General features: G+C 38.3%; 1 protein-coding gene and 1 pseudogene across 4 annotated transcripts in view; one reads left to right on the top strand and one right to left on the bottom strand.

Annotated features, from left to right (window-relative positions):
- The window catches only part of LRCH1 (leucine-rich repeats and calponin homology (CH) domain containing 1), a 239,925-nt gene that overhangs the window by 108,396 nt on the left and 106,247 nt on the right, over positions 1-25,282 (top strand). For all 4 annotated transcript variants that reach the window (XM_014535734.1, XM_014535736.1, XM_005861408.2 and 1 more), the window contains exon 2: positions 1,206-1,350. In XM_014535734.1, the coding sequence (XP_014391220.1) occupies positions 1,206-1,350 (145 nt within the window). The remainder of the gene's footprint in view (positions 1-1,205; positions 1,351-25,282) is intronic.
- Positions 4,404-18,884, bottom strand: LOC106725254 (annotated as a pseudogene).

Genomic DNA, 25,282 nt, shown 5'->3' with positions numbered 1-25,282 from the left:
AATTTTAAAAATTAATTAAAAATAAGATAAAATAAAAAAATAGAATGATCAACAAATAATACAAAAAGAAAAAGGAAAATAAAGAAAAAAGAAGAAATAGATATAACAAAATAATAATAAAATAAAATGAAATAAAAATAAAATGTGAATTATCATTCCTTTCCACCCATTAAGATCCCACTCTTCTGTACTGTCTGCTGCTTCTCAGTTTCTTGTTGCTGGGACTGAAGGCCTCTCTTTAGGCCAGTCCCTGTGGACTCTCAGGGACCATTTAGATTTTTTTTTTGTATCCTTTGTGCCACTCAAGGTGTAGTCTGGGTGTAGTCTTGGTTGCCTGCAGACTGCAGGGAGGGGCTATCTCTTCAGGACAAATTGGCTGCTTAGGTCCTGCACATCAGGTATGACTCATTGCCAGACTCATGGCCACCTGTCCCCAACCCTCCCCTCTCCCCAGACTCCACAAGTCCTCACCTCTACCTGTACCTCAGCCACGGGTGAGTGTCTGTATTTGAAAGGTCCTATGAACTAGGTTCAGTGAACAAAAGCAAAGACCACAAAGAGGGGAAAGAGCTGTGCCGCTGTGAACCCCTCTCCCGCTGGCACAGTGCGGCCTAGGCAGCCGTCCAGGCCGCCCCCTCTGGGCTCAGTCTCATGTGGCTGTGGACCAAGACCTAGAATCCCCTGCCGCCAGCAGCCCTGTGGACCTACTTTCCACAATCAGACACTATGCTTGTCCCAAGGGACAGGGCCTTGGTGCCATGCAGTTTCCCTCTGACCCTCTGGGCTTGGAGGTCTCACAGTTCTCTCCAGCCCAGATCCCTGATTTTACTGTTCTGCAGGCACCCTCTGCCCTTCCTGGCTGCAAATGGTCTCATCAGCTGTGTCTACTTTGCCAATTCAGGATGGATGTTATTCGATTTAGTTGCTCATTCTATCTGCTCAAGGACAAAGCTCGGGACACATCCCTTTATTCTACTGCCATTTTGTCTAAATATTTTTGTTTTATTGTATATCTTGGGCTAATATGCTAATAAATGGAGATCACACATCATACAAATAGTGGTGCAAAAAATGATAATGTCGATCTAAGTGTAGGTTATAATGATTATTTTAAAACATGTTAAGGAAAAAGTATGGTAGTTGATAAAATTGTATTAGATTATGTTGAAGATGTATTGACAAAATATTCTTTCCTTTTCTCGTAGATTTATCTAAAAACAGACTGGTTGAAGTTCCAATGGAATTGTGCCACTTTGTATCACTGGAAATTCTTAATCTGTATCATAATTGTATCAGAGTCATTCCTGAGGCCATCGTTAATTTACAGATGCTGACTTACTTAAACTTGAGGTAGGTTAACTACAAAGATTGTAGTAAAATTCAAGTAAAAATATGCTTTAATTTATATCAGGTTTTTTTTCTCTTTCCAATTGCTGATCACCCTTTGAAGTAAATCACACAAAGATCATTTAAGAACTATCTTCTATAATACATTTGTAGTGCCATTAATACTGTTTTTGGTCCTAGAATTTTCTGAATGTCAATATGACAAGATGTTTTTGCTTTTTAAAAATAATTTATATGGTATCATTTCTACTTTTTTGCGGGGGCTGACCAGCAGACCCTGAGTGATGGATGAATGTTTACTCTGACACAAGTTTGCTGTGAAAGAGAGAGCTAAGGGATTGCCTGGCTAAAGCAACCAGACAGCCTCAATCGCCTGCCTCTTCAGGCTTTTATTATAACAGCAATTTGAGATAAAGTGTATCTTTTAGCTACAATCAGTAGGGTAAGTAATTTGTGTCTGCAGTGTCCTTTAAGCAAGGGCACCTAAAGATTCTGGTAAACACCCAGGGGCTCAGCTTGTTTGGAAAAGTCATGGCAGGAGCTGCCGCCTTCAGCAAGGTCCATCTAAGGCCCCCGACCTTTTGGAGTTTCCTCCTTACAGACGTTTCAACCAAGTCTCCTGTGCTCCCCCACACTTTTTGTCTCTTTTAAAAGTGTTTTCGGGGGCTGACCAGCAACAGGAAAGGAGAGGGAGAGAGAGAGAAACATCAATGAGAGAGAAACATCGATTGGCTGCCTCCTGCATGCCCCCCACTGGAAATTGAACACAACCCAGACATATGTCCTCAAACCAGTGACCTCTTGGTGCATTGGATGACTTTCAACCACTGTGTCACACTGGCTGGGCTACTTTTAGTCTCTTTTCTGCTTGGAAGGTTGTTGGTATATTGTTTTCAGGTACTGATGTAGATTTTGGAGGAGGAAGATGAAAGGAAGTGAAAAAAGAACATCAGCTTTGGAACAAATTGAGGCCTTGATGGTCTTTGGGCGTATTGGTACCATTGTATTTGCTACCTGGTACTCTCTGAGCTTGTTCACTTTAGGTCACCTGAGAAAGTTCAGAAGGAACAGTGAGCAAATCCAGCAAGACAGGAAGTTTGCTGTCTTTATAGACCATTAAATTAGTTCAGTGTTTGCTGAGAATGGATCAGTGGTCTGTACTGATGCTCTAATTATAGACAATACAGTGTAACATATGAATGCCCTTGAATAGCCCTGAAGTTAAGAAAAGCAGCCATTTTTAGACTTTGGCTAGATTTTGGCTCCTTGTCTTCTAGATCCTTGACTCACATTTGGGTCATTATGAGAGAGAGGGGAGCTCTTTTATCAAATCTATCTGTATTCTAAAAACAAGGTTCCAAAGTTCAAGCCTGAGCATAGCCTTCACTCCACTGGTGTCAGTTGCATTATCTTCATATGCAAAAGGTAGCACCTGATTAGCAAGGTTTGTGCTATGCAACAAATATGCTAAGCTTTAAAATGCAAAATTCCCAATAAACCAGGTATTGCATTAAATTATGATAGATAATGTCAGTTAATTTTTAGTGGGATTTTTTGGGTTCTTTTGGGAGGGGGAGTTGACCACTGGGAATTAGGGGTCTTCTGTTGCTCTGCTCTCTTTGCAGTCCCCTTTGTTGTTGTTTATTTTCCCATTGACACCCCTCCACCCTATACCCACCCCTCCCAGGCCTTCACCACACTATTGTCTGTGTCTATGGGCTATGCATATATGCATATAAATTCCCCAGTTAATCTCTCCCCACCCACCCCTATCTTCCCTCTGAAATTCATCAGTCTGTTCCATGCTTCAATGTCTCTGAATCTTATTCAGTAGATTCCACATATGAGTGAGATCATGTGATATTTATCTTTCTCTGACTGGCTTATTTCGCTTAGCATAATGCTCTCCAGGTCTGTCCATGCTGATGCAAATGGTAAGAGTTCCTTCTTTTTAAACACTGCTGCATTGTATTGCATTGTGTAAATGTACTGCAGCTTTTTTATCCACTCATCTGCTGATGGGCACTTGGGCTGTTTCCAAATCTTAGCTATTGTATATTGTGCTGCTATGAACATACAGAAGGTCAAGAGACATATGAAAAAATGCTCAAAGTCACTAATATCCAAAAGATGCAAATTAAAATGACAATGAGGTATCACCTCACACTTGTCAGAATGGCTATCATCAACAAATCTACAAATGACAAGTGTTGGCGAGGATGTGGAGAAAAGGGAACCCTACACGCTGCTGGTGGGAATGCAGACTGGTGCAGTCACTGTGGAAAACAGTATGGAGTTTCCTAAAAAAATTAAAAATGGAACTCCCATTTGACCCAGTAATCCCACTTCTAGGAATATATCCTAGGAAACTGAAACACCAATCTGAAAGGACATTAGCTATTTTTATTAACTCTACCCTGTCTATTTTCCTTGTTTAAAATTTAGTTTAAAAATATAAATTATGAAATATTCCAAATTTATAGAAAATAATGAAATAGGTGCTCAAGTTCCCACCATTCTAGTTTAACAATATGATATTATTTAGTGCTTTTAAAACATACATAAATGTCACACTGCACATAACCATTTGCAATAATTTTGACTTAACAGATATTAATGTCATTTTTTTCAAATCTCCCACCCTTCCATTCACACCATTGGTACTGGGATCTTTATATTATCACACACACAAAAGGCTTCATTCTACTCTAATAGCAACTTCCCAGTAGTTAATTGCTTTTTTAAAAATTTGGAGGTTAGCCCTAACTGGTTTGGCTCAGTGGATAGAGCATCGGCCTGAGAACTGAAGGGTCCCAGGTTCGATTCCAGTCAAGGGCATGTACCTTGGTTGCAGGCGCATCTCCAGTGGGGGGTGTGCAGGAGGCAGCTGATTGATGTTTCTAACTCTCTATCCCTCTCCCTTCCTCTCTGTAAAAAATCAATAAAATATATATATTTTTTAAAAATTTGGAGTTTCTTATCTTGTCACCAGTTTTTGTTTTGTTTTTAAGAATAAGCATCTTCATTACAGGAGCTAATATAGGAGGGAAGAGGATTTATTTGCCTTTCTGGGCCTTGATTTTCCTCACATAGAACTCCAACTCTTTGCCCTCTAGCACATAACCATCTGCTTGGGCATGTTGGCCTGGTCTTGGAGCAATGCTTGCAAGAAGCTTGCCCTGCTGGAACTGCTCCTCTGGAAGACTGCTGATTTTGGCATACTTTTTCCTTTCATCATATTTCTTCTGAATTTTCTTTGATCATTTTTTGTTTAAAATCTCTTCCTCCTAAGGAGTCAGCTTGACCCCCTTCTTGTGGTGCAGGGGCAGTGCCTAGTGGGACTCATACCACTGTAGGTACAGTGTGCTGTCAATGAGCACAATGCAGTTCTTTTCTCGGGGGTTGGTATGGACCAGTTCATTATTGGATGCATCGTAGAGAAGATCAATAATCCTTGTTTTGTAAGTACTACTCTTGAGCCCCAGGAGAAGTTTGCCCACATCCAGCCTCAAGGTTTGATACTTCTTGTTACCACCCCATACACGGACTGTGTGTACGGGCAAGGGCCAATCTTAGTGTGGGCAGCAGGGTGTCCCAGGTCATATTTTTGTTTCTTATGGTGGGGCTTTCTCTTGCTCCTGGTCTTATGGTGCTTGTGAAATGGGAAATTTGGACTGGAAACACATGGTGTCTCTCTGGGCAGGATGGTTCCCGGGCTCTTTGTCTGGTGGAGTCAAAGAATGAAACCGCGGATGAAAGATGGTATAGCAAAGGTGGAAGTTTATTGAGAAACAAGCACAGACTCCCATGTGGGGAGGGAAAAGAGTCCCACCAAGTCCCTTTTTCCATGGTTTATAAAGGCTGCAGGGTTTTTTGTGCCTCAGTATCCCTTCTGATTGGTCACCATCCCCCTTTGATTTGGTCACTATAGCAACTCCTGAACTCAAGTCTCACGTGAAATATGTGAGGTTCCCTCCTCCTCCCTTATTATTCTCCTATTCCCTCTAGTTTGTAAATGTGTACCTTTTGCTACCCCCAGTTCCCTTATCTTATGGAAATGTAACTTCTGCGGCTTCCAGCTCCCTTGTCTTATGGAAATGTACCCTTTGCAGCTCTGTAGCCCTGTGCTTTTTCCATGGACCCTTTAATTCCTAAAATTTTCTAAACCTGCCTATTTTACCTCTAAAAACGCCTTTCACTTGTACCACTTGTCCCAAAAAATGCCCATGATTTGGCACTGGATAGAAAGAGCCTGCCTCCAGTTTTTATTAAACCAACTTTATCAAGGTATAACTTGTACCCAGTCTTTTTTATAGATTATGGATCACTAATTTTTGTATAATCAAATAAAGCTAATTTTACTTTAAAGTAGGAATAAAATTGGCAGGTCTGAGTATAAAAGTGTATCACTATTTAAATGAAGACTTGGTCTCTTCCTCTCATCCTTTCAATGAAATCAAATATCAGATACAGGCAAGATTCTGCCCTTAATCTTACCCATCTTCTTCCTTCCCCAAAGGTAAATGCTATCCTACTTGGTGTGTATTATTCCCAAATATATTTTGTACTTTTTCCACATAGCATGTATGTTTCCATAAATAATATGTGCTATTGTTTAGTGCTTTAAAAACAATATTAGTGTCACGTTGTACATAATGTTTTGCAATAATTTCCACTTAAAATGTTTTTTATGCCCCCAAATTTATTTTTTAAATGTCAAAAGCCTATACTTTTATTTATTTATTTATATATTTTTAATCATTTATTATTTTTCAATTACAGTTGACATATAATATTATATTAGTTTCAGTTGTACACCCACATAACTTACTAAGTTTTCATCCCAATAAATCTGACCTATCTGACACCATACATAGTTATTAGCTGTAACAACCAGTTTGTACTTCTTTTTTTTTAAATATATTTTATTGATTTTTTACAGAGAGGAAGGGAGAGGGATAGAGAGTTAGAAACATCGATGAGAGAGAAACGATCAGCTGGCTGCCTCCTGCACAACCCCCCACTGGGAATGTGCCTGCAACCAAGGTACTGCCCTTGACCGAAATCAAACCTGGGATCCTTCTGTCCGCAGGCCGACGCTTTATCCACTGAGCCAAATCAGTTAGGACCAGTTTGTACTTCTTAATCCCTTCACCCTTTTCACCCATCTTTCCAACCTCTTCCCATCTAGCAGCCATCAAAATGTTCTCTGTATCTATAAGTTTTGCTTGTTCATTTATTTTGATTTTTAGATTCAGTTGCTGATAAATATATTTATTGCCATTTTATTGTTCATATTTTTTAGGGTTTCTTTTTCTTCTTAAAGAAGACCCTATTAGGATAATCTAGAAGCTTACATATTGAACTTTCATTTCTCCTGGTTTCTGGTTTATCTAACTAGAAACTAATTTGAGTTTTCTTGCATAAGAACCTATTTCGACTATAGCAGAATGTTAATTACCTTGGAATTGCCTGATGGAGCTGGCACAGTGGTGTCTATAGATTTTGGTTCACCATCTCCCTAAAACATCTGTCCTCTAATCCCAATTCGTATAGGGGAAATATCCCAAGGGAATATTGATCTGTTACTTTATTTACCTATTCCCGTTTTGCCGTGACATTTTCACCTCTAACAGTTCTGCATGTTCGTAAATAGATTTAGCTTTGCATTAAGTCCATACGCACTGAGAAACTTTTGGGTATAAATGACATTTTTCTTCTGGGATAATAGAAAGTATAAAATTCTACAAAGAATAGGTAATCTAATTTCAAAATTTATATTATGCTTTAAAAACATTAATAAAATTGGTTCCAGTATGATTTTAATGTTGAGCCTAGTTCAGGTAGAATGGTAGAAAGAACATATTGGAATATGGTTCTCAGATTCTTTAGGGCAAGAACAGAGAAAAGTCGTTGAAACTGATGATGGCTGAAGAGGAGATGTATGGTAGGTATATAGTAAACAGAGTTTTATGATGAATTCCTGGGTAATTGAAAGTGATAAAGAAGTAAAGGTGTAGCCAGACAATCAATGAGTCCGTGCTGCCTGTCACTACTTAGCCAATTAAGCAGAAACAGGGTTGAATCACATATGAGCGTTTATTCCAATACTGCCGGCAGTATGGGAGAGCAGCAGGGCCCCTCATAAACCAGCTGCCTATATAGGGTAGGACAAGGATTACATGAGGAAGTAGGGATCACAGGCATGGGCAACAAGGTTGTTAATTTTTCCATGATAATAGGCAGTTCTTGAATGAGAATGGTTCCAAGGTTGACTCCCAGGTCCTGGGGACATACAACTCCCATCCAGGCCAGAATGTCCTTTCTTTAATAACACAAGGCAATAATGGTTAACAGAGCATGATTAATAGTTCCCATAACCAAAGCTAGTCCATAATATTCTATTTTTGCCCCTACCAATGGGACCTTAAAGCACCCAACTCTTTAAATGTTATTTTCTGTCTGTAATTGTTTAATTTCTTATTTGCCTCTATCTTTTCTCTCACTTATATAGGTCATTTGTATTTTGTTTTGTTTTTCTTTACTCCATGGACAAAAAAGGGGCCACATACTAAGACTGACAAGCTCAGAGGAGGCCAGCAGGGCGGGCCTTACAAACTCAGACCTGAAATAACGGCATAGGATGGTCTGAAATTATAACTTCCTAGCTACAAGTGAGTCATGGTGGGTAGTCAGTGCTAGGCCAGTGTCTTCCTTCACAAAGGTCAGTCTTTACCTTAACTGAGCCTGTCTGTTGTCTTTTTGCATCAATGATAATATACCTTTGGAATGTCAAGGTAATTTCCTTTTTCAGAATTCTCGGGGCACAATTTTCCACCAGTGCAGAGACCACAAAACTCCTCATTATTATTGTTATCATGTTAGTTGTTAACTTTTAACTATCCTGTGTAAAAGAAGTATGTGTTTATTCCTTTTATTTTTTATCCAGTCCCAGAGGTTTCCAAGTTCTGCTTTGCTTTCTCCAGCCTCTTTAATCTATCACCAGTGGATTTTATATAACCTCTTATGTCTCCTCCGATTGTAATCCTATCTAATAATAGACAAACATGGTAATTGACCGTACCTTCACTACACCTCCCATCGGCTAATTAGCACGATATGCAAATTAACCGCAAACAAAGATGGCGGCTAATTTGCATACTGCAAGCAAATCCCACTGCGCCACCCCGCCTGAGGCGGGCTGCAGCGAGATCCTGAGCAGCCGGCCTGCCCCAGCGCGGGATCCGGGCCTGCCATGTGCGGCCCAGGGCAGGCGGCAGTGCGATCCTGAGCATCTGCCCACCCCAGTGCGGGATCCGGGCCTGTGATGGGTGGGGTGGGGCAGGCAGGGCTGGTGGGGCAGGGGGCAGAGCTATCCCCAGCCGCCGCCTGCCCCAGTGGGGGATCCGGGCCTGTCATGTGTGAGGCAGGGTGGGGGGGCAGGCGGCTGCACTATGAGTGGCTGCCCCACCCAGCTCTAAATCCGGGCCTGCCATCTGCAACTGGGGGAGACGGGGCAGACACTGCAGGATTGGGCATGCCAACTGCCACCAGGGGAGCAGGCCTAAGCCAGCAGGTGGTTATCTCCCGAGGGATCCCAGACTGTGAGAGGGCACAGGTTCAGCTGAGGGCCACCCCCCACCAGTGCACAAATTTTTGTGCACCGGGCTTCTAGTCCTATATAATAAAAGTCTAATATGCTAAGTGTCCAACCATTTGACTTTTTGACCAGTCACTATGATGCACACTGAATGATGCACACTGACCACCAGGGGTCAGATGCTCCAACTTGTAGGTTAACTTGCTCTGGGGTCCGGCTGATTGGGACTGCGCGAGATGGGCTAGACACACCCTGGAGCCCTCTTCCAGTCCCTCCCCAGCCCCAATCATGCACCAGTGGGTCCCTCGGCCTGGCCTGCATCCTCTCGCAATCCGGGACCCCTCGGGGGATGTCGGAGAGCCAGTTTCGGCGATCTTCATGGGCCAGGCCAAGGGACCCCACCACGAATCCATGCACCAGGCCTCTGGTATTTAAATAAGGTGCAAAACTGCCATACTTTGAAGCATTTTCTCAGTCCATTGAACTTTTGCTTCCTGGCAATTGTTAATCAGTTTGGCTCAAATAAACTCCTAAGAATTTTTACAGGTTACGTTGATAGCTCACATCTACTTTATTTTTTCATTGTCTAAAGTCTTACATATGTCTTCTTTTTCCCCGACACATCTACTTTAATATTACCGCATTTTAAGACATATTCCCTAATGTTGAGTCATGACTTTTTATATTTTATTTATTTATTTATTTTAATCCTTACCAGAGGATATGTTAGGGAGAGAGACAGAGAGAGAAAATTGATTGGTTGCCTCCCGTATATGCCCCAACTAGGGATAGAACCCATGACTTAGATATGTGCCCTGACCAGGAATTGAACCCACAACCAACTGAGCCACCTGGCCAGGACTGAGTCATGAATCTTTAAAGGAATTGCTAACTAAAAGGAGAAAATTAAGAAAATGTATCTCTTTTCAGAGGTATTGCATCAGGGCTTATAAAAGATGTATGTACATCCTCTAAACTCTTTGAAAGCCAGGGACATATATACATGTATAATTATTTTTGGCACCTATTAAATTGATTTCATGAACATAAAATAGTAACATCGGGCAAGCTTTAAAGTGACCAGGAGGCGGCCATCTTGTTTATTCAATTCTAAAGTCTTTAACTGCTGTTCTGAATATTGGGTTTAGTTAAAACATGTCTTCTAGGAATTGAACTCTTGAAATTGACTTATTTCTCTGGGAGTAATTTTAAGGTAGACTGTTATATTCACCTAAATTTTTTATCTGTAGCTTGTGACATAGTAGGTGACTGTCATATGTTTACTGACAAATATGTAAAAATTACTGGAAAATACTAGTGGCATCTAATTAAGTTGCAAGTCTTCTAAGATGTTGAGTAATATCATTCACATGATAGTGGGTGGTCTGTGTGAGTTCTTCTTGTCCTCACACTACCACCCCACTCCCAGCCACCCTCAAGCTGGTAGCCAGGAGGTGTTTAGAATATTGTGCTGTCTGTGATCTTGATATATGCCCCCTCCACAACAACCAACGTTGGCATTGTAGCCTTTTCATGTCTTTTCTCCCCTCATGAAAATTATAAAATATATTTCTTCTTCAGTTTGGTGAAGAGGCATGATGGACTTATGTTGACTTTTGGCCTTTGAAGGAGAGGCTGCTAGTCCATTTATCTGAAAAAGAAGCGAGGGCTCAGGATGCTGCAAACACACTGCTTTGTGAAAGAACTTCTGAGTTGCCTTCAATCCAATTTATTGTCTATGATAGTTATAAATGGGAGAATATGTCAAAGAAAGCTTATAATCTAGATAGTATATAATCAAATCATGACATTATCACTAACATATAGTGGGGAAATATATATAAATTTCAGAAAATTAAAGAAATACTGTAAATTACTTTTGAGCACACACTTCAGATGGACTAATCAAATACAGCACATTCTTAAACAGCTTGAATAAATAGGCAAGTTAATAAAATTATAGATATAAGTACTTGAAAACACTTTCTTTTCTGAAGTACTTAGAATGTCCCCTCATATTTCTATTAAATAGGAATAAAAAGTTGTTAGATGAAATAGTGCAGAGAACCTGCTTTTCAAACTTTCATAGATTTCATATTTCTATACTTAAAATTAAACATGGTCTCACTGTATTAAAAATTTCTTTTTAAATAAATCACATGTAAAAATTACTAATTTTGTATATTTCAAAGTAGGAGAGATGCCATATGGGAAACATTTACCATTGAGTATACCCTCTGGGATATATTGGGTATTCCAGCAGAGCAAAGCCATGAATATTTGATGCTGATAGTGATAATGATAGCAACAAAGATGATGGTGGTGGTGATATGTCACTGCCTACCCAATTTCTTGGCTGAGAGGCTCTCTCAGGGATTTTATCTTTAAATGTCAAATGGTTTCTTGGTGTCAGGAACCCAATTCCTGTCTTAGACTAGATATGGGCTTAATTAACACATGTAAAAAATATCTTCAATGCAGTTAAAAACACATTTTCTACATTTTTTTCACATGATCGGAATATCATATTTGTGGAAACATTAATTTATTGTTGCTTATGTAACCTGTGCTTGAAGGATCTAGGCTTTTAATCTTTGCTTCTTGGTGTTTGCTACATTAAGTTATGTTAGTTTATGTGCCATTGTGTCTTTTCCTGTTACAAAGTGTCTTAAACCAAGAAATGTGGCCAGGAACAATAAAAGTGATTAAGCAAGACTTATTCCTATAGAGGAACAAACATTTTGAACCTGAATTACACAGGAAAGCCTCACAAAGTTTAAAATCTATTTTAAGACATTGGAGAGGTTGCTGTTGATGAGACTCATGGAAAAAAAAAAAAGTACCTTAGGAAAATAGACTAACTCGGGGTAGCAAAACTCTTGGCAACCTTAGGGGTGTTGTGATTCTAAGAATAGGGACCTTGGCTTTAAAGTTTCATCTCAGAGAGATTCAGGAATAGAAGGTGCCAACAAATGAAAGTTCTTTACAGCCTTTGATCATGTTGTTTCCAGAACTCTCAGTGACAGATTTTACTTTCCGAGAGTGAAATACACAGCCAGGAGCTGGTTTATTGATTAGAACCCCCTATCTCTCTGAGACATTGCCTGTAAAGAAGAGAACAGTTTTTTGAACAAAGTGCTATCACACCATAAAAAGGAATCTGTTTTGGCTGCTTTTTCAGAAGCTTGGCATCCTTTTTGGCTGCTAAACAATGTGCAGAAAGAGCCAGCTTCCTGATGGCTGCCCAACCTGTATCTCCACATTCCTGTGGGAGTGGTCATTCTGGGAAATAATCTTTAATCCTCAGAATGTAGCTCTCTGTTTGAGGATTGGAAGAAGCATTCTGTAAACTAGAGTTGTGGTAGATAGTACAAATTTTATATTTTTTGTTGTGAATGAAAATTATTTTTCATTGTTTCTAAGAATTTAAATTTTACCCCTAAGTCTCCTTGCACTGACATTTCTGAAGAAAGTTTCAATTATAAGATAGCATTTCTTCTTTCTGTAAACCGATAAAATTGATGATATCTTCCTAACATGGAAAAGGTGAGGATTTTTGTTCAATTCAAGACAAACTTGTAAATTCTACATCTTTTAATGAAGATCTTATCTCATTCCAAGGAAAAATGAGAATACTTTATATATTTTAGAACTGGCTTTTGGTAGCTAGATTTTCTTATGAAATGACAGATCAACAGGAGGACACTAAAATTCAGGTATTTGGAAGTATTATCTTAAAATTTGAAAATATTTTTGTCCAATGTTAGAGTTAGCAATGGCCATCAGGGTATGATTTAAGCCTTGCCTTTTCTCGTGTGCTTCCTGGGCATTTGTTTTTAAAGTGGAACCTTATCAGATCCCATTTCTTTTAATATATTTCAATATAGCCTATACATGGCAAGGTTTTCAAAGAGGGTTTTTCCATTATACACATCACTGATTACAGAAGTTGTTTAGATCAGTGTTTGTATTGGAAAAAAAAACAAACAAAAAAAAACCAGAGAGACACAAAAGGGACATTATGACTTTGATAGCTCGATCACTGTTTTCAGTTCTGTTTCTGATCTTAATAGAGTTTTTGAGATCTTTGTGCTGCAGATTTGCTTTCTTAAAATGGGGTGAAGACACTCCTAATTTACTGTAAAGTTTTTTCTTGTTTATAGTAATACTCAAAGTTTTTTCTGCAAGCCCAAAATGATCAACCTGCAAATTACATTTATTTTTCTAACTAGACAAACAAAAGCCCTTTGAAACATTGCCATTTTATCAATAATCAACTTCTTATATTTCCTCTTACACAGTGGTTCTCAACCTTCTGGCCCTTTAAATAAAGTTCCTCATGTTGTGACCCAACCATAAAATTATTTTTGTTGCTACTTCATAACTGTAATGTTGCTACTGTTATGGATCATAATGTGAATATCTGATATGCAGGATGGTCTTAGGCGACCCCTGTGAAAGGGTCGTTCGACCGCCAAAGGGGTTGCGACCCACAGGTTGAGAACCACTGCTCTAACAGCATTATAGTTTACCAAGTTCATAACAAGTACTGTACATAACAAGAGGGAAAGAAAGAAAAAAATACCTTAGACGTGTGTGGGAATTTGAAATAATCATTTTTGAGCCCTTCAACAGTCTTTACTTTAGATAGAAAATAGCAAAGTGATTTAACAGGTCACACTGTTTCATAAATACAAATAATAGAAATTAGTGGAATTTCTTGGCATGTTATGGCTTGCTCAGCACTTCCACATTTGTTATCCTGTTTAACATTGTGCTTCATTGAATTACATACTCATTAAGACAGTGTCATAATCATAAAAATATTTAGAAAAATTTTCAGGAGACCAACTAAATATTTAATACGGGAAGGCCTTTGTAATTTAAAAGTTTTTACCGTATTTGTAATTGGTTCCCCGTTTTAATTCATAATACTGTAAATTTGTACATTGTTTTCCTTTATTCATTCAGAAGTTTGTCTTAATTTTATATTAAAAAAAAATCGCCCTAGCTGGTTTGGCTCAATGGATAGAGCGTCGGCCTGCGGACTGAAGGGTCCCAGGTTCGATTCTGGCCAAGGGCACATGCCTGGGGTGCGGGCTTGATCCCCAGTAGGGGGCATGCAGGAGGCAGCCGATCAATGATTCTCTCTCATCATTGATGTTTCTATCTCTCTATCCCTCTCTCTTCCTCTCTGAAATCAATAAAAATATATTTTTAAAAAATCACTTTTGATGTTAGTTACCATCCTTTTGGGTTTTTTATTTTCTATTTCTTTCTTTAAAAAATGTTTTTTTATTGATTTCAGAGAGAAAGGAAGAGAGAGAGAGAAATAGAGAGAGATGGAAACATCAATGATGAAAGAGAGTCACTGATCCTTGGCCTCCTGTACACCCCCTACTGGGGACCGAGCTTGCAACCGGGCATGTGCCCTTGACCGGAATCAAATCTGGGACCCTTCAGTTCATAGGCCAACACTCCATCCACTAAGCCAAATCAGCTAGGGCTTTATTTTCTATTTCATTAATTTCTGATATATAAATAAAATATAAATTTTATTTCTGATTGCTGTGGTTAGGAAGTCCAGTACTATGTTCAATAAGAGTGGTGAAAGTGTACAGCCATCCTTGTCTTATTCCCAATCTTAAGGGAATACTTTTAGTTTTGACCCATTGAGTATACTGTTGGCAGTAGGTTTGTCATATATGGCCTTTATTATGTTGAGGTATGATCTCTCTATTCCCACTTGGCTGAGAGGTTTGTTTGTATTTTAAATTATAAATGGGTGGATTTTATCAAATGTCTTTTCTGCATCTATTGATATGATCATGTGATATTTATTCTTCATTTTGTTTATGTGCTGTATCGCATTTATTGATTTGCAGATATTGTGCCAACCTTGCATCCCAGGAACAAATCCCACTTGATCGTGGTGTATGATATTTTTAATGTGCTGCTGGATCTGATTTGCAAATATTTTGTTGAGGATTTTATCGTCTATGTTCATCAGGGATATTGGCCTATAATTTTCTTTTTTTGTAGTGTCTTTATCTTATTTTGGAATTAGGATAATGCTGAGTTCATAAAATGAATCTGGTAGTCTTCACTCCACTTGAATTTCCTAGAATAGTTTGAGAAGGATAGGTGTTAGTTGTTCTTTTTGAAAAAAAAAATATATATTAATTAATTTTTTTTAGAGAGAGAGGAGGGGGAGGGATTGAGAAATAGGAACATTGATAATAGAGAAACAGCAATGATCAGCTGCCTTCTGCATGTTCCCTACTGGGGATCGAGCCTGCAGGTGACCTCTTGGTTTATGGGTTGATGCTCAACTGCTGAGTCACACCTGCCTTGCGTTAGTTGTGCTTTGAATGTTTGGTAAAAGTCAACTGTGAAGCCATCTGGTCCAGGACATTTTGTTGTTGGAAGTTATTTTATGACTCTTTTAATTTCATTAGTTGTAATCTATCTATTCAGATTTTCTTATTTTTACTGATTCAGTTGTAGAAGATTGTATGTTTTGAGGAATTTATCCATTTTGTCCAGATTATCCAATTTATTGGCATGTAGTTGTTCATAACATTTTCTTACAATCGTTTGTATTTCTGTGGGGTCAGTTATTATTTCTCTTTCATTTCTGATTTTATTTATTTGGGTAGTCTCTCTTTTTTCCTTTTTTAAAATCCCCACTCAAGAAGAAGGGAGGGAGGGAGCGGGAAGGAGAGAGAAAGAGAGGGATAGAGATAGTGAGAGAGGGAGAGAAAATGTTGATCAGTTGCTTCTCATACATTCCCAGACTAGGGTTTGGACCTACAACCTAGGTATGCGCCCTGACCAGGAATTGAACCAGCAACCTTTTGGTGTATGGGATGATGTTCCAAGCAACTGAGCCAACCGGCCAGGCCTCTTTTTTTCTTAATGAATTTGGATAAAGGTCTGTCAATCTTGTTTATCTTTTCAAAGATCCAGCTTTTCGTTTCATTGATCTTTTGTATTGCTTTTTTAAAGACTATTTTGTTTATATTTGCTCTGATCTTTTTTATTTCCTTTCTATTACTCACTTTAGGCTTTGTTGTTTTCTAGTTTCTTTAAGTGTAAAGTTAGATTGTTTATTTGAGCTTTTTCTTGTTTCTTGAGGTAGGCCTATAACAGCTATGACTTTCCTTCATAGGGCTGCTTTCACTGTGTCACATAGATTTTGGGTTGTTGTGCTCACATTTTCATTTGTTGCAAGGTATGTTTTGATTTCTTCCTTGATCTCATTGTTATCCCATTTATTGTTTAGTAACATGTTATTTGGCCTTCATGTCTTTGTGTGTTTTCCGGTTTTCTTCTAGTGATTGATTTTTAGTTTTTTATCATTATGGTTAGAAAAGATGCTTGATATGATTTCAGTCTTCTTAATTTATTGAGAGTTTTTAATGTCCTAACCTATGGTCTCTCCTAGGAAAAGTTCCATGTACATTTGAAAAGGATTGTATATTCTGCTGCTTTGGGGTGAAATGCTCTGAAGCTATCCATTAAATCCATCTGGTAAAATGTGTCATTTATGGCTATCCTTTCCTTGTTGATTTTCTGTCTGAATGATTAATCCATTGCTGTCAGTGGGGTATTAAAATCCCCTACTGTGAATATATTACTTTCAATCTCTCCCTTTATGTACATCAAGATTTGCTTTATATATTTAGGTGCTCCTTTGTTGGGGGCATAAATGTTTACAATGATTATATCACCTTGTTGGATTGCTCCCTTTCTCATTATATAGTGTCCTTCTTTGTCTCCTACTATAGACTTTGTTTTACTAGTAAAGTCAATATTATCTGATATAAGTATTGCTACCCCAGCTGTTTTTTCATTTCCATTTTCATGAAATATCTTTTCCATCCCTTTACTTTTATTCTGTGTGTATTTTGCACTCTGAGGTGTGCCTCTTGAAGACAGTGTATATATGGGTCTTGTTTTCTTTTCTTTAATTCTTTATTGTTGAAAGTAATACATATGTCCCTTTTTCTACTCATTGTCCTCTCCCAGCCTGCCCCCGATCCACAGCCCAGGCCTTCACCCCCTATTGTCTGTGTCCATTGGTTATGCCTATATGCATACAAGTTCTTTGGTTGATCTCTTACCTCTCCACACCCTCCTACCCACCATTACCTGCCTTTCCTCTGAAGTTTGATGGTCTGTTTGATGCCTCTGTGTCTCCGGATCTATTTTTGTTCATCAGTTTATGTTGTTCATTATATTTCACAAATGAGTGAGATCATGTGATATTTATCTTTCTCTGACTGGCTTATTTCACTTAGCATAATGCTCTCCATTTCCATCCATGCTGTTGCAAATGGTAAGAGTTCTTTCCTTTATATAGCAGCATAGTATTCCATTGTGTAGATGTACCACCATTTTATAATCCACTTATCTGCTAATGGGCATTTAGGCTATTTCCAAATCTTAGCTATTGTAAATTGCGTTGCTATGAACATAGGGGTGCACACATTCTTTCTGATTGGTATTTCTGATTTCTTGGAGTATATTCCTAAGAGGGATTATTGCATTCTTTCTGATTGGTATTTCTGATTTCTTGGAGTATATTCCTAAGAAGTGGGATTATTGGGTCAAATGGGAGTTCCACTTTTAATTTTTTTGAGGAAACTCCATACTATTTTCCACAGTCTGCATTGCCACCAGCAGTGTATGACTGGTTCCCTTTTCTCCACATCCTTGCCAGCACGTGTCATTTGGGTCTTGTTTTCTTACCCATTCAGCTACCCTATGTCTATTGATTGGAGTATTTAAACCATTTACATTTAAAGTGATTATTGGTAGGTATGTATTTATTGCCATTTTATTCTTTTTAACTATTTTCCTGTGTTTTCCCCCCCTTTTTTCTTCTTAAAGAAGATTGTTTAACAATTCTTATAATAGTGGTTTTGTGGTAAGCACTTTGTTTCTCCTTCAATTGTAAATGTTGTCCTACCGAGGTAAAGTAGTCTTGGTTATATAGGTCCTTGCTTTTCATCACTTTCAATATTTCACGTAAATCCCCTCTGAACTGAAATGTTTCTGTTAAAAAAATCAGCTGACAGTCTTATGGGAGCGTCCTTATAGGTAGCTAAGTATCTTTCTCTTGCTGCTTTTAAGATTCTCTGTTTTTAAACTTTGCCTTTTTAATTATGATGTGTCTTGCTATGGGCCTCTTTGGATTCATCTTGTTTGGGACTCTCTTGGACTTGTGTGTGTTTTTCCTTCACCAAGTTATTTAAAGTTTTCAACCATTATTTCTTCAAATTGTTTCTCCATCTCTTACTGTCTTTCTTCCACTATGATGCCAATGTTGTTACACTTCATGCTGTGCCAAAGTTTCCTTAAACTATCCTCGGTAATTGTTTTTTACTTTTTACTGCTCTTATTTGGGTGTTTTCTGCTACCCTGTCTTCCAAATCACTAATTTTCATCCTCTGCTTCATCTAACCTACTGTTTATTCCTTCTAGTGTATGCTTCATTTCAGATATTGTATTTTTCATTTCTGACTGGTTCTTTTTAATGGTTTGTATGTCCTTTTACCTGCTGTGTAATTTTCACTAAGCTGCTTGAGCATCCTTATAACCTTTTTTGTTTTTAAACTCTATATCTGATATATTGATTCCCTCTATTTCAGTTAGCTAATTTTCCAGAAATTTCTCCTGTTCTTTCATTTGGGGCATGTTTCTTTGTCTCCCCATTTTGGCTGTCTCTTTATGTTTGTTTCTACATATTAGGTAGATCTGTTATGACTCCCAGTCTTGGTAGCATGGCCTTATGTAGTAGGTGCCTTCTGGAACCCGATGTCACAGTCTCCTTGATCACCTGAGCTGGGTGCTCCAGTAATGTCCCTTGTATGTGTTTTGTTAGCTCTCCTCTTGTAATTGAGTCTTGATTGCTATTGGGCACTTTATTCATGGTGTTGACTCTCAAGATAGCTAATTGTGAGAATCACCCCAGATCAGTGTTCAAGCTGCTCTGTAGGTGCTGACCACAGGGAATTCACCTCAACAGGGTCTTTTGCCTGCCAAGATCTCCTTTTTGATATGCTGATTGTGAAACCAATTGGATTTGTTTTATGTTGTCTGAAGCTGACCACTGGGTGTGTTTATTCTGGGGTCTCTTGGAAGGGACTCTGGTGCAGACACTGTCTGTGACTGGCCTTGGGCAACCTGTTAAAGCTACAAAACCACCCACAGTTTGTGGCTGCCTCTCCTGGGACTGGGCGTATGTGGAAGGACCAATCTATGCATCAAGTCTGTTTTTTTTACCAGCTATGGGTCTAGGGCAGCCGTGGGCAAACTACGGCCCGCGGGCTGGATCCGGCCCATTTGAAATGAATAAAACTAAAAAAAAAAAGACCGTACCCTTTTATGTAATGATGTTTACTTTGAATTTATATTAGTTCACACAAACACTCCATCCATGCTTTTGTTCCGGACCTCCGGTCCAGTTTAAGAACCCATTTTGGCCCTTGAGTCAAAAAGTTTGCCCACCCCTGGTCTAGGGGCAAGTCAGCAAAATTCCCATGGCACCCCAAGATCTGCCTCTGCCTGTCTCCATCTGCTGGCAGCCTGTTCAGCTCAGTCACTGAAAGGGCCTGTGGTGGTACTCAAGTTGCATGAGTAAGGTTTCAGTTAGTCACCAGGTAGGGGCGAGTGGTGTTCATCAGATTGGTACAGGTTCAAACTTGGTGCCAGTGTTGGGTTTGAGGCCACTCAGCAAATGTTTGAGGGCATACCACATCTAGTTGCCACCTGCTGGGTGCTCACACCTTTGTGGTCGGTCAGAATCTCAGAGAGTTGTCAGGGTGAGGCCAGCAGAGTTTATCAGGCTCAAACATATCAAGATTTGGCTGTGTGAAGGGAAAGCTTTGCACCAGTCTGGCTTGCTAGGGAATATTGGTCCTTGTCCTTGAGCCACACAACTCAGTCTGTCCCAGATTTTGCCAGGAGTTTGATTTCATCAGGGCAGGGTCACCTGGAGTCAGGAGGATAGGATTTGTGGATCTCCCATGACAGGGAGGTGCCAGTCAGGCTTGGGGGAAGGTGGGGAGAGTAGACCCTACCCCAGAGCCACACCACTCAGTTTGTCTCAGATTCTTCTCATACCTCAGTAGAGCAGAGCCACCAGGAGTTGGGAGGGTAGGCCACTGGGAGCCCGAAAGGTGGGCCTAGCGGATCTCCTGTGTGGGAGTGGCACCACTGGTCAAATTCATGGGAAAGTGGGGGAATGATCCTTGACCCAAAGCCACACAGCTCAATCACTGGTACCCTTGAGTCTGCCAGGACCACCATACCCTGGCCCAGGCAGCTGGCTTTTCCACAGGGTGCAAGCTTTGCAGGGTTGGGTAACAGGGAATCTAGAGGGTAGGGCTATTGCATTCCCCCACCTGATGCCCTGTGGAAAAGAGTGCTACACCCAAGAACGATGGTGTCCGTAGTGTAGGAAATGTACACAGCACAGGAATTCTAGTGGCTGCCCCTTCTCCTTTCTCCCCAGCCGGAGCCACAAATCCCAGTCGCTCCTCAAGTGACTCTAGTCTGCTTTACCCTCCCTCTACCACAGCCCAGAGTACAACAAGATTCTTTTGCATTGGCCCTTTCAGAGAGCACCTGTGTCTCTAACAGATTCCTGTCTCTCCTCGGTGGACAGAATGCCCGCTGCTTTTCACAGCCAGATGTTATTTGGGTGCCTCTTCCTGGTTCTGGTGCACTGCGCTGAGGAGCCCAGTTTGGGCTTGAGACCCTATGTTTCTCATGGGGGATCATTGCAGCTAAGATATTCCTCTGGAATCTCAGCCACCACCAGTGGGAGCGAGGCCAGACCTTTTCACGTCTTCACCATTCCCACCATTCTCGATGCAGCTTCTTCTGTAAACCCTTGCTTATAAGATTTCTGATCAGCTTGTCTTCAGTTGGTTATTCAGGTTGATTTCTCTGTATTTTAATTGTAATTCCAGTTTGGTCCTGGGAGGAAGTGATTGTAACATCCACCTACTCCACTGCCATCTTGGATTCCCTCCCAATGTGTTATTTTAAGACAAAGTTACAAGCCAAGTATTTTGAGGCCAAATTCAAAATTGTATGTCTTCCTGGTGAATTTCAGGTTTTGTCATTGTGTGGTGGTTCACTGTATCCCTAAAATGGTTTTCTTGACATATTTTATATAAAATTAATACTTATACCTTAGTTTTCTATTGCCCTCATATATCTTTTTCCGCTCATTTATTTCAACCTCTCTAAAGTTTTAGGTGTGTCTCCAAATAAATATAGATAAATTATTTTAAAAAGCAATCTGATTATCTTTATCTTATGATATGTGAATTTAAGCCATTTACATTTGTTATAATTACTTGTATATGTGAATTTATATTTTCCTTCATATTTTGTGTTTTGCTTATCAAGGTTCTTTGCTTTTTTTTCCTGCCCTTTCCTACCTTCTATTGAATATTCTGAGTTTTTATTCTAATTTTCCTCTTTCTTTGTTTAATCATTATATTTTTATACTTTTAGTAGAGAAGTTACCTATAAGTTGTTAATAAAGTTCTGTAGGTAAAAAATATCTCTTTTATCCTCCCAAAATAATAGCATTTATAGAAAGCTTAAACTGCAAGCTCCTCTCTCCAAATGTAGATTATATTTTTATTCTTTATTTTAGGTCCTTGCTTTTAGTCAACTGATTATTAGTAGTCACCCATATTTTTTACCAGATTCTTTGCTCACTCTTCCTTTTTCATCTCACTCATTTTAGGGTCTACTTTCCTTTATGACTTGCATTTTTAAGAAGTTCATTCAGTGAAGGTCTGTTTGTGGTAAATATAGTCTTTTTCTGAAATGTCTTAATTCCCCACCCCCATTATTGAAAGAAGTTTCAAATTATTAGTATAAAGTTCTAGGCTACATTAATATAAAGTTTTAAGTTGGCAATTTTTCTATTGTATTTAAAGACATGTTTTCTGGTCTTTGTTTTGCTACACAGAAACTCTGTGCTAGTCTAAATATTTTAGATTTGTAGAAAATCTTCCATATTTTTCCTTTTTATTTTTTCCCATATCTTCTCTTTGTCTTTGGTACTTTTGAACTTTATGTGTTATATATACATTACATTAATTTGACTTACCTTCCTGAGTATGAAGATTCTCATCAGCTGTAGAAAAATTTTAGTCATTATCTTTTTAAATATTGCTCTGTCCTCCATTTCTCTATTATTTCTATCTTCTTTGGGTATTCCCTGTTAGTTATATGTTGGACATCTGATTCTATCTTTCACATTTCTTATAAACTCTTTTATAGTTCTTATTTCTTTACATTTGGGGTGGTTTTCAAGCACAAGAATGCCTTTAAACATATTGAGAGTGAAAGTTCAGTAATTCTTTGAATGCAAAAAATTATGGTGCTATCGGAGTCCTTAATTGAAAAGACTCTTTGTGAGTGGATATGTGGCACAAGAATTTGTAGCACTACACATTTTGACTTATCAATGAAATATTATGCACTTTCTAATTCTTATAATAATACACTTTTTTCGTTGACTGAAAAAACTTGCACTGGATACTAAATTTCTGTGAGTTGTTTTAGTTATTTGATTGCAAAACTGGATGAGAACTAGTCTTGAAGCCTAGACCCATTAAATTGGAGTTTGTGAAAATTTGATTTCATAATTTTCGATCCTTTTTTTTGTTGAACTCTGCCTTTTCTGTCTTGTTAGCATCCTGCAATCCTACTTCCCTTAAATTAAAGGCCACATGGAATTAGAGCTTTAGGCAAGTGGGTTTTGACTGCAGTCTGGGGGCATAATAGCCAAACCCAGGCTTCACTTTAGTTCCTTGGTGTTCTTATTTGCTTATTAGTAACAATTACAGTAACTGGACGAATGAAAAAAAAAGTTTTTATAAAAGTTGCTTTTGAGAAAAAGAGACACAATATTAGTTGCTGTTGTTTTTTTTGTTTTTTTTTAGTTTCCAAATCCAGATCTAAATATATCACTTCATTTCAAAAGTAATAAAAATGCTGCAGTGGCTGGGAAGTTGCAGAATATGATGTTAAAAATATTACCCTCCTTTGGAAAGGAATGCTTGTGCTTGGAAAACTCAGGGAGGGAAAATATTGATAAAATAATGCAGCCAAGAATTTCAAATAGCACTTGTTCATGAAAAAAGATATTAGGTGTTTAAGAGACAAAAGGTATGGACTATCAGGACAGATAGAATGATAAACTCTCTTTGAAGGGTGAGATCCAAATTATCAGAAGGTTTGGTCATTTTTAGAGTTGGGTCATATGGAACTGTGTTATCTATTAATCTCTGTTCATGAATAGAGTATAATTGATCTGAAGAAAACTTAACCCACCAGACTCCATATGAGTATATAGTCAGTACAATGTCCTTTCCGCAAAATACATTCTGTAGAAAAGTATTCTGGTAGATGTTAGTAGGTATGCTTTTTAAAAAGTTTGGGTATTGTGCTAATCGATATTGTGACTCTCCAAGTGACACATAACTCTTCTCTTTTTTTGGTACTACCTATTACCATGCCTTAAAATAGTGTTTTTTAGAACACCAGTTTGTAAACACTGACTTAGAAGAATATGTATCACTCAAAGAATCCTCCAGAACTCATGTCTAAAAAAAGATGAGGTTAAAAAGTATGTATCTTCATATGTCATATTCAAAGGCCAAGTAATCTGTATGTACTGAATGTATTGAAAGATAAGCTTAAATAGAAGTAGAAAAGAGAAAGGCCCCGGAAATACTATAGCATAAAGTGTATTTCATAGAGCTGTCATTCAGGCTGATTTATTTTTTATTTAGCGTCTTTTAAATATACATAAATATTCATTTGTTTCTGCTGATTACAATATGTAATTTATTTCAAGAAAAAAGTTTAGTACTGAAGAATACGAAAAATATTTCCATCGCTCACCAGTAATCAGATTTAACACTTGTTAATTTTTTATGACATTTGCTCAAGGTGTTTTTATTTTTCTTCCCAGCTCCTTTCTTTATAGGATTGAAATTTTCTTGGAGGGTGTGGGAGGATTTTTTCAGACTTTCTGAAAAAAAATCTTATTAGCTTTTTGGTTACATGCTTTCCTGCTCACTCTTTTGTCTGTTTCTGTTTCTTCTCTATTCCAGTGCCTGGATGTTCTTTCTATTCCTGCACCTTAATGCTGAATTCCCCAAAGCTCAGCCTTTGACCCTTAAATACTCTCTTGCAGACCTCATGTCTCATGTGTTTCAGATATATTCTCATTTCTTTGATTAATTTGAACACTAATTCTCATTTTCCCAATTGCCTAAAATTTAGTTTCTCCTGAATATCTATCGAGTCCTCAAAATTCAATGTGTGCTAAGTCCATTTTCTTCTTTCTCAAATGAGCATATCTTGGATCCTTGTTCCTGCCCATGTTCATACTGTTTTCCTCCAATACCCCATTTTGGAGTCTCATAAATGATTTTTTACCCCTTCCTCCTTCCCCTTTTATATAACTCAATCATTATACTACTAATTTAGTGTTTCATTGCCTTCTGTTTGGAATTCGGTGCCCTCCTACTAGTTTCTTGGTTTACCTTCACTTTTTATTTCAAAGTAAATGAGAGGAGGCTGGGTTGTGTTGAGGGAAGATCACAGACTTTGATCTGAAGCCTGAACCACCTGGTTTCAAATCTTAACACAGAGCAACTCACTAACTAGGCAACTTGGAGCAAGTTATTTAAATTCTCTGAACAATGTCAAGTTTTGTGTCTGAAAAGTAGGAGGTTTAATGTTTACATTACAGGATTGTTGTGAATATAAATAAAATAATTGTCTAAGTGTCTAGCACAGTGCCTTATTTATAAATATAAAAGGCTAAGTGGCCGACCATCCATCCGTCCAACAGTCTGACCAACCGGCCGGTACATATGCTGCACTGGAAATATAAAAATAAATGTTGACTCGCTCATGTGCGATACATATAAAGCTCTCGGAATGGATATTATTGAAATCCCCCTTGAAATGACTTGTAACGGATCTATTATTGAAGTTACCTTTGGAAATAGTATATCTATAGATAATATTAAAAATATATCTAAATGTGTGATGCTTTGTCCTAAAAATGAGCACGTTCATAAATTAAATGAAGAAATCTTGGATATTTTCGATGGAAATTTTTCACACCTTAAGATTTTCACACTTTGAGTGATGATTCCATCGATTCAACAGATGATGCTGAAAAGGAAAATTTTCCCACCTAATTTCTTTTTATTTTAAAAAAATTTTTTTATTGCTTAAATTATTACAAAGAGTATTACATATGTCTCCTTTTTTTCCCCC

The sequence above is a fragment of the Myotis brandtii genome, unplaced genomic scaffold (assembly GCF_000412655.1).
Source record: "Myotis brandtii unplaced genomic scaffold, ASM41265v1 scaffold15, whole genome shotgun sequence".
Lineage (NCBI taxonomy): Eukaryota > Metazoa > Chordata > Mammalia > Chiroptera > Vespertilionidae > Myotis > Myotis brandtii.
Note: the sequence above shows the minus strand (reverse complement) of the source record. Positions and strands in the feature narration are given on the sequence as shown.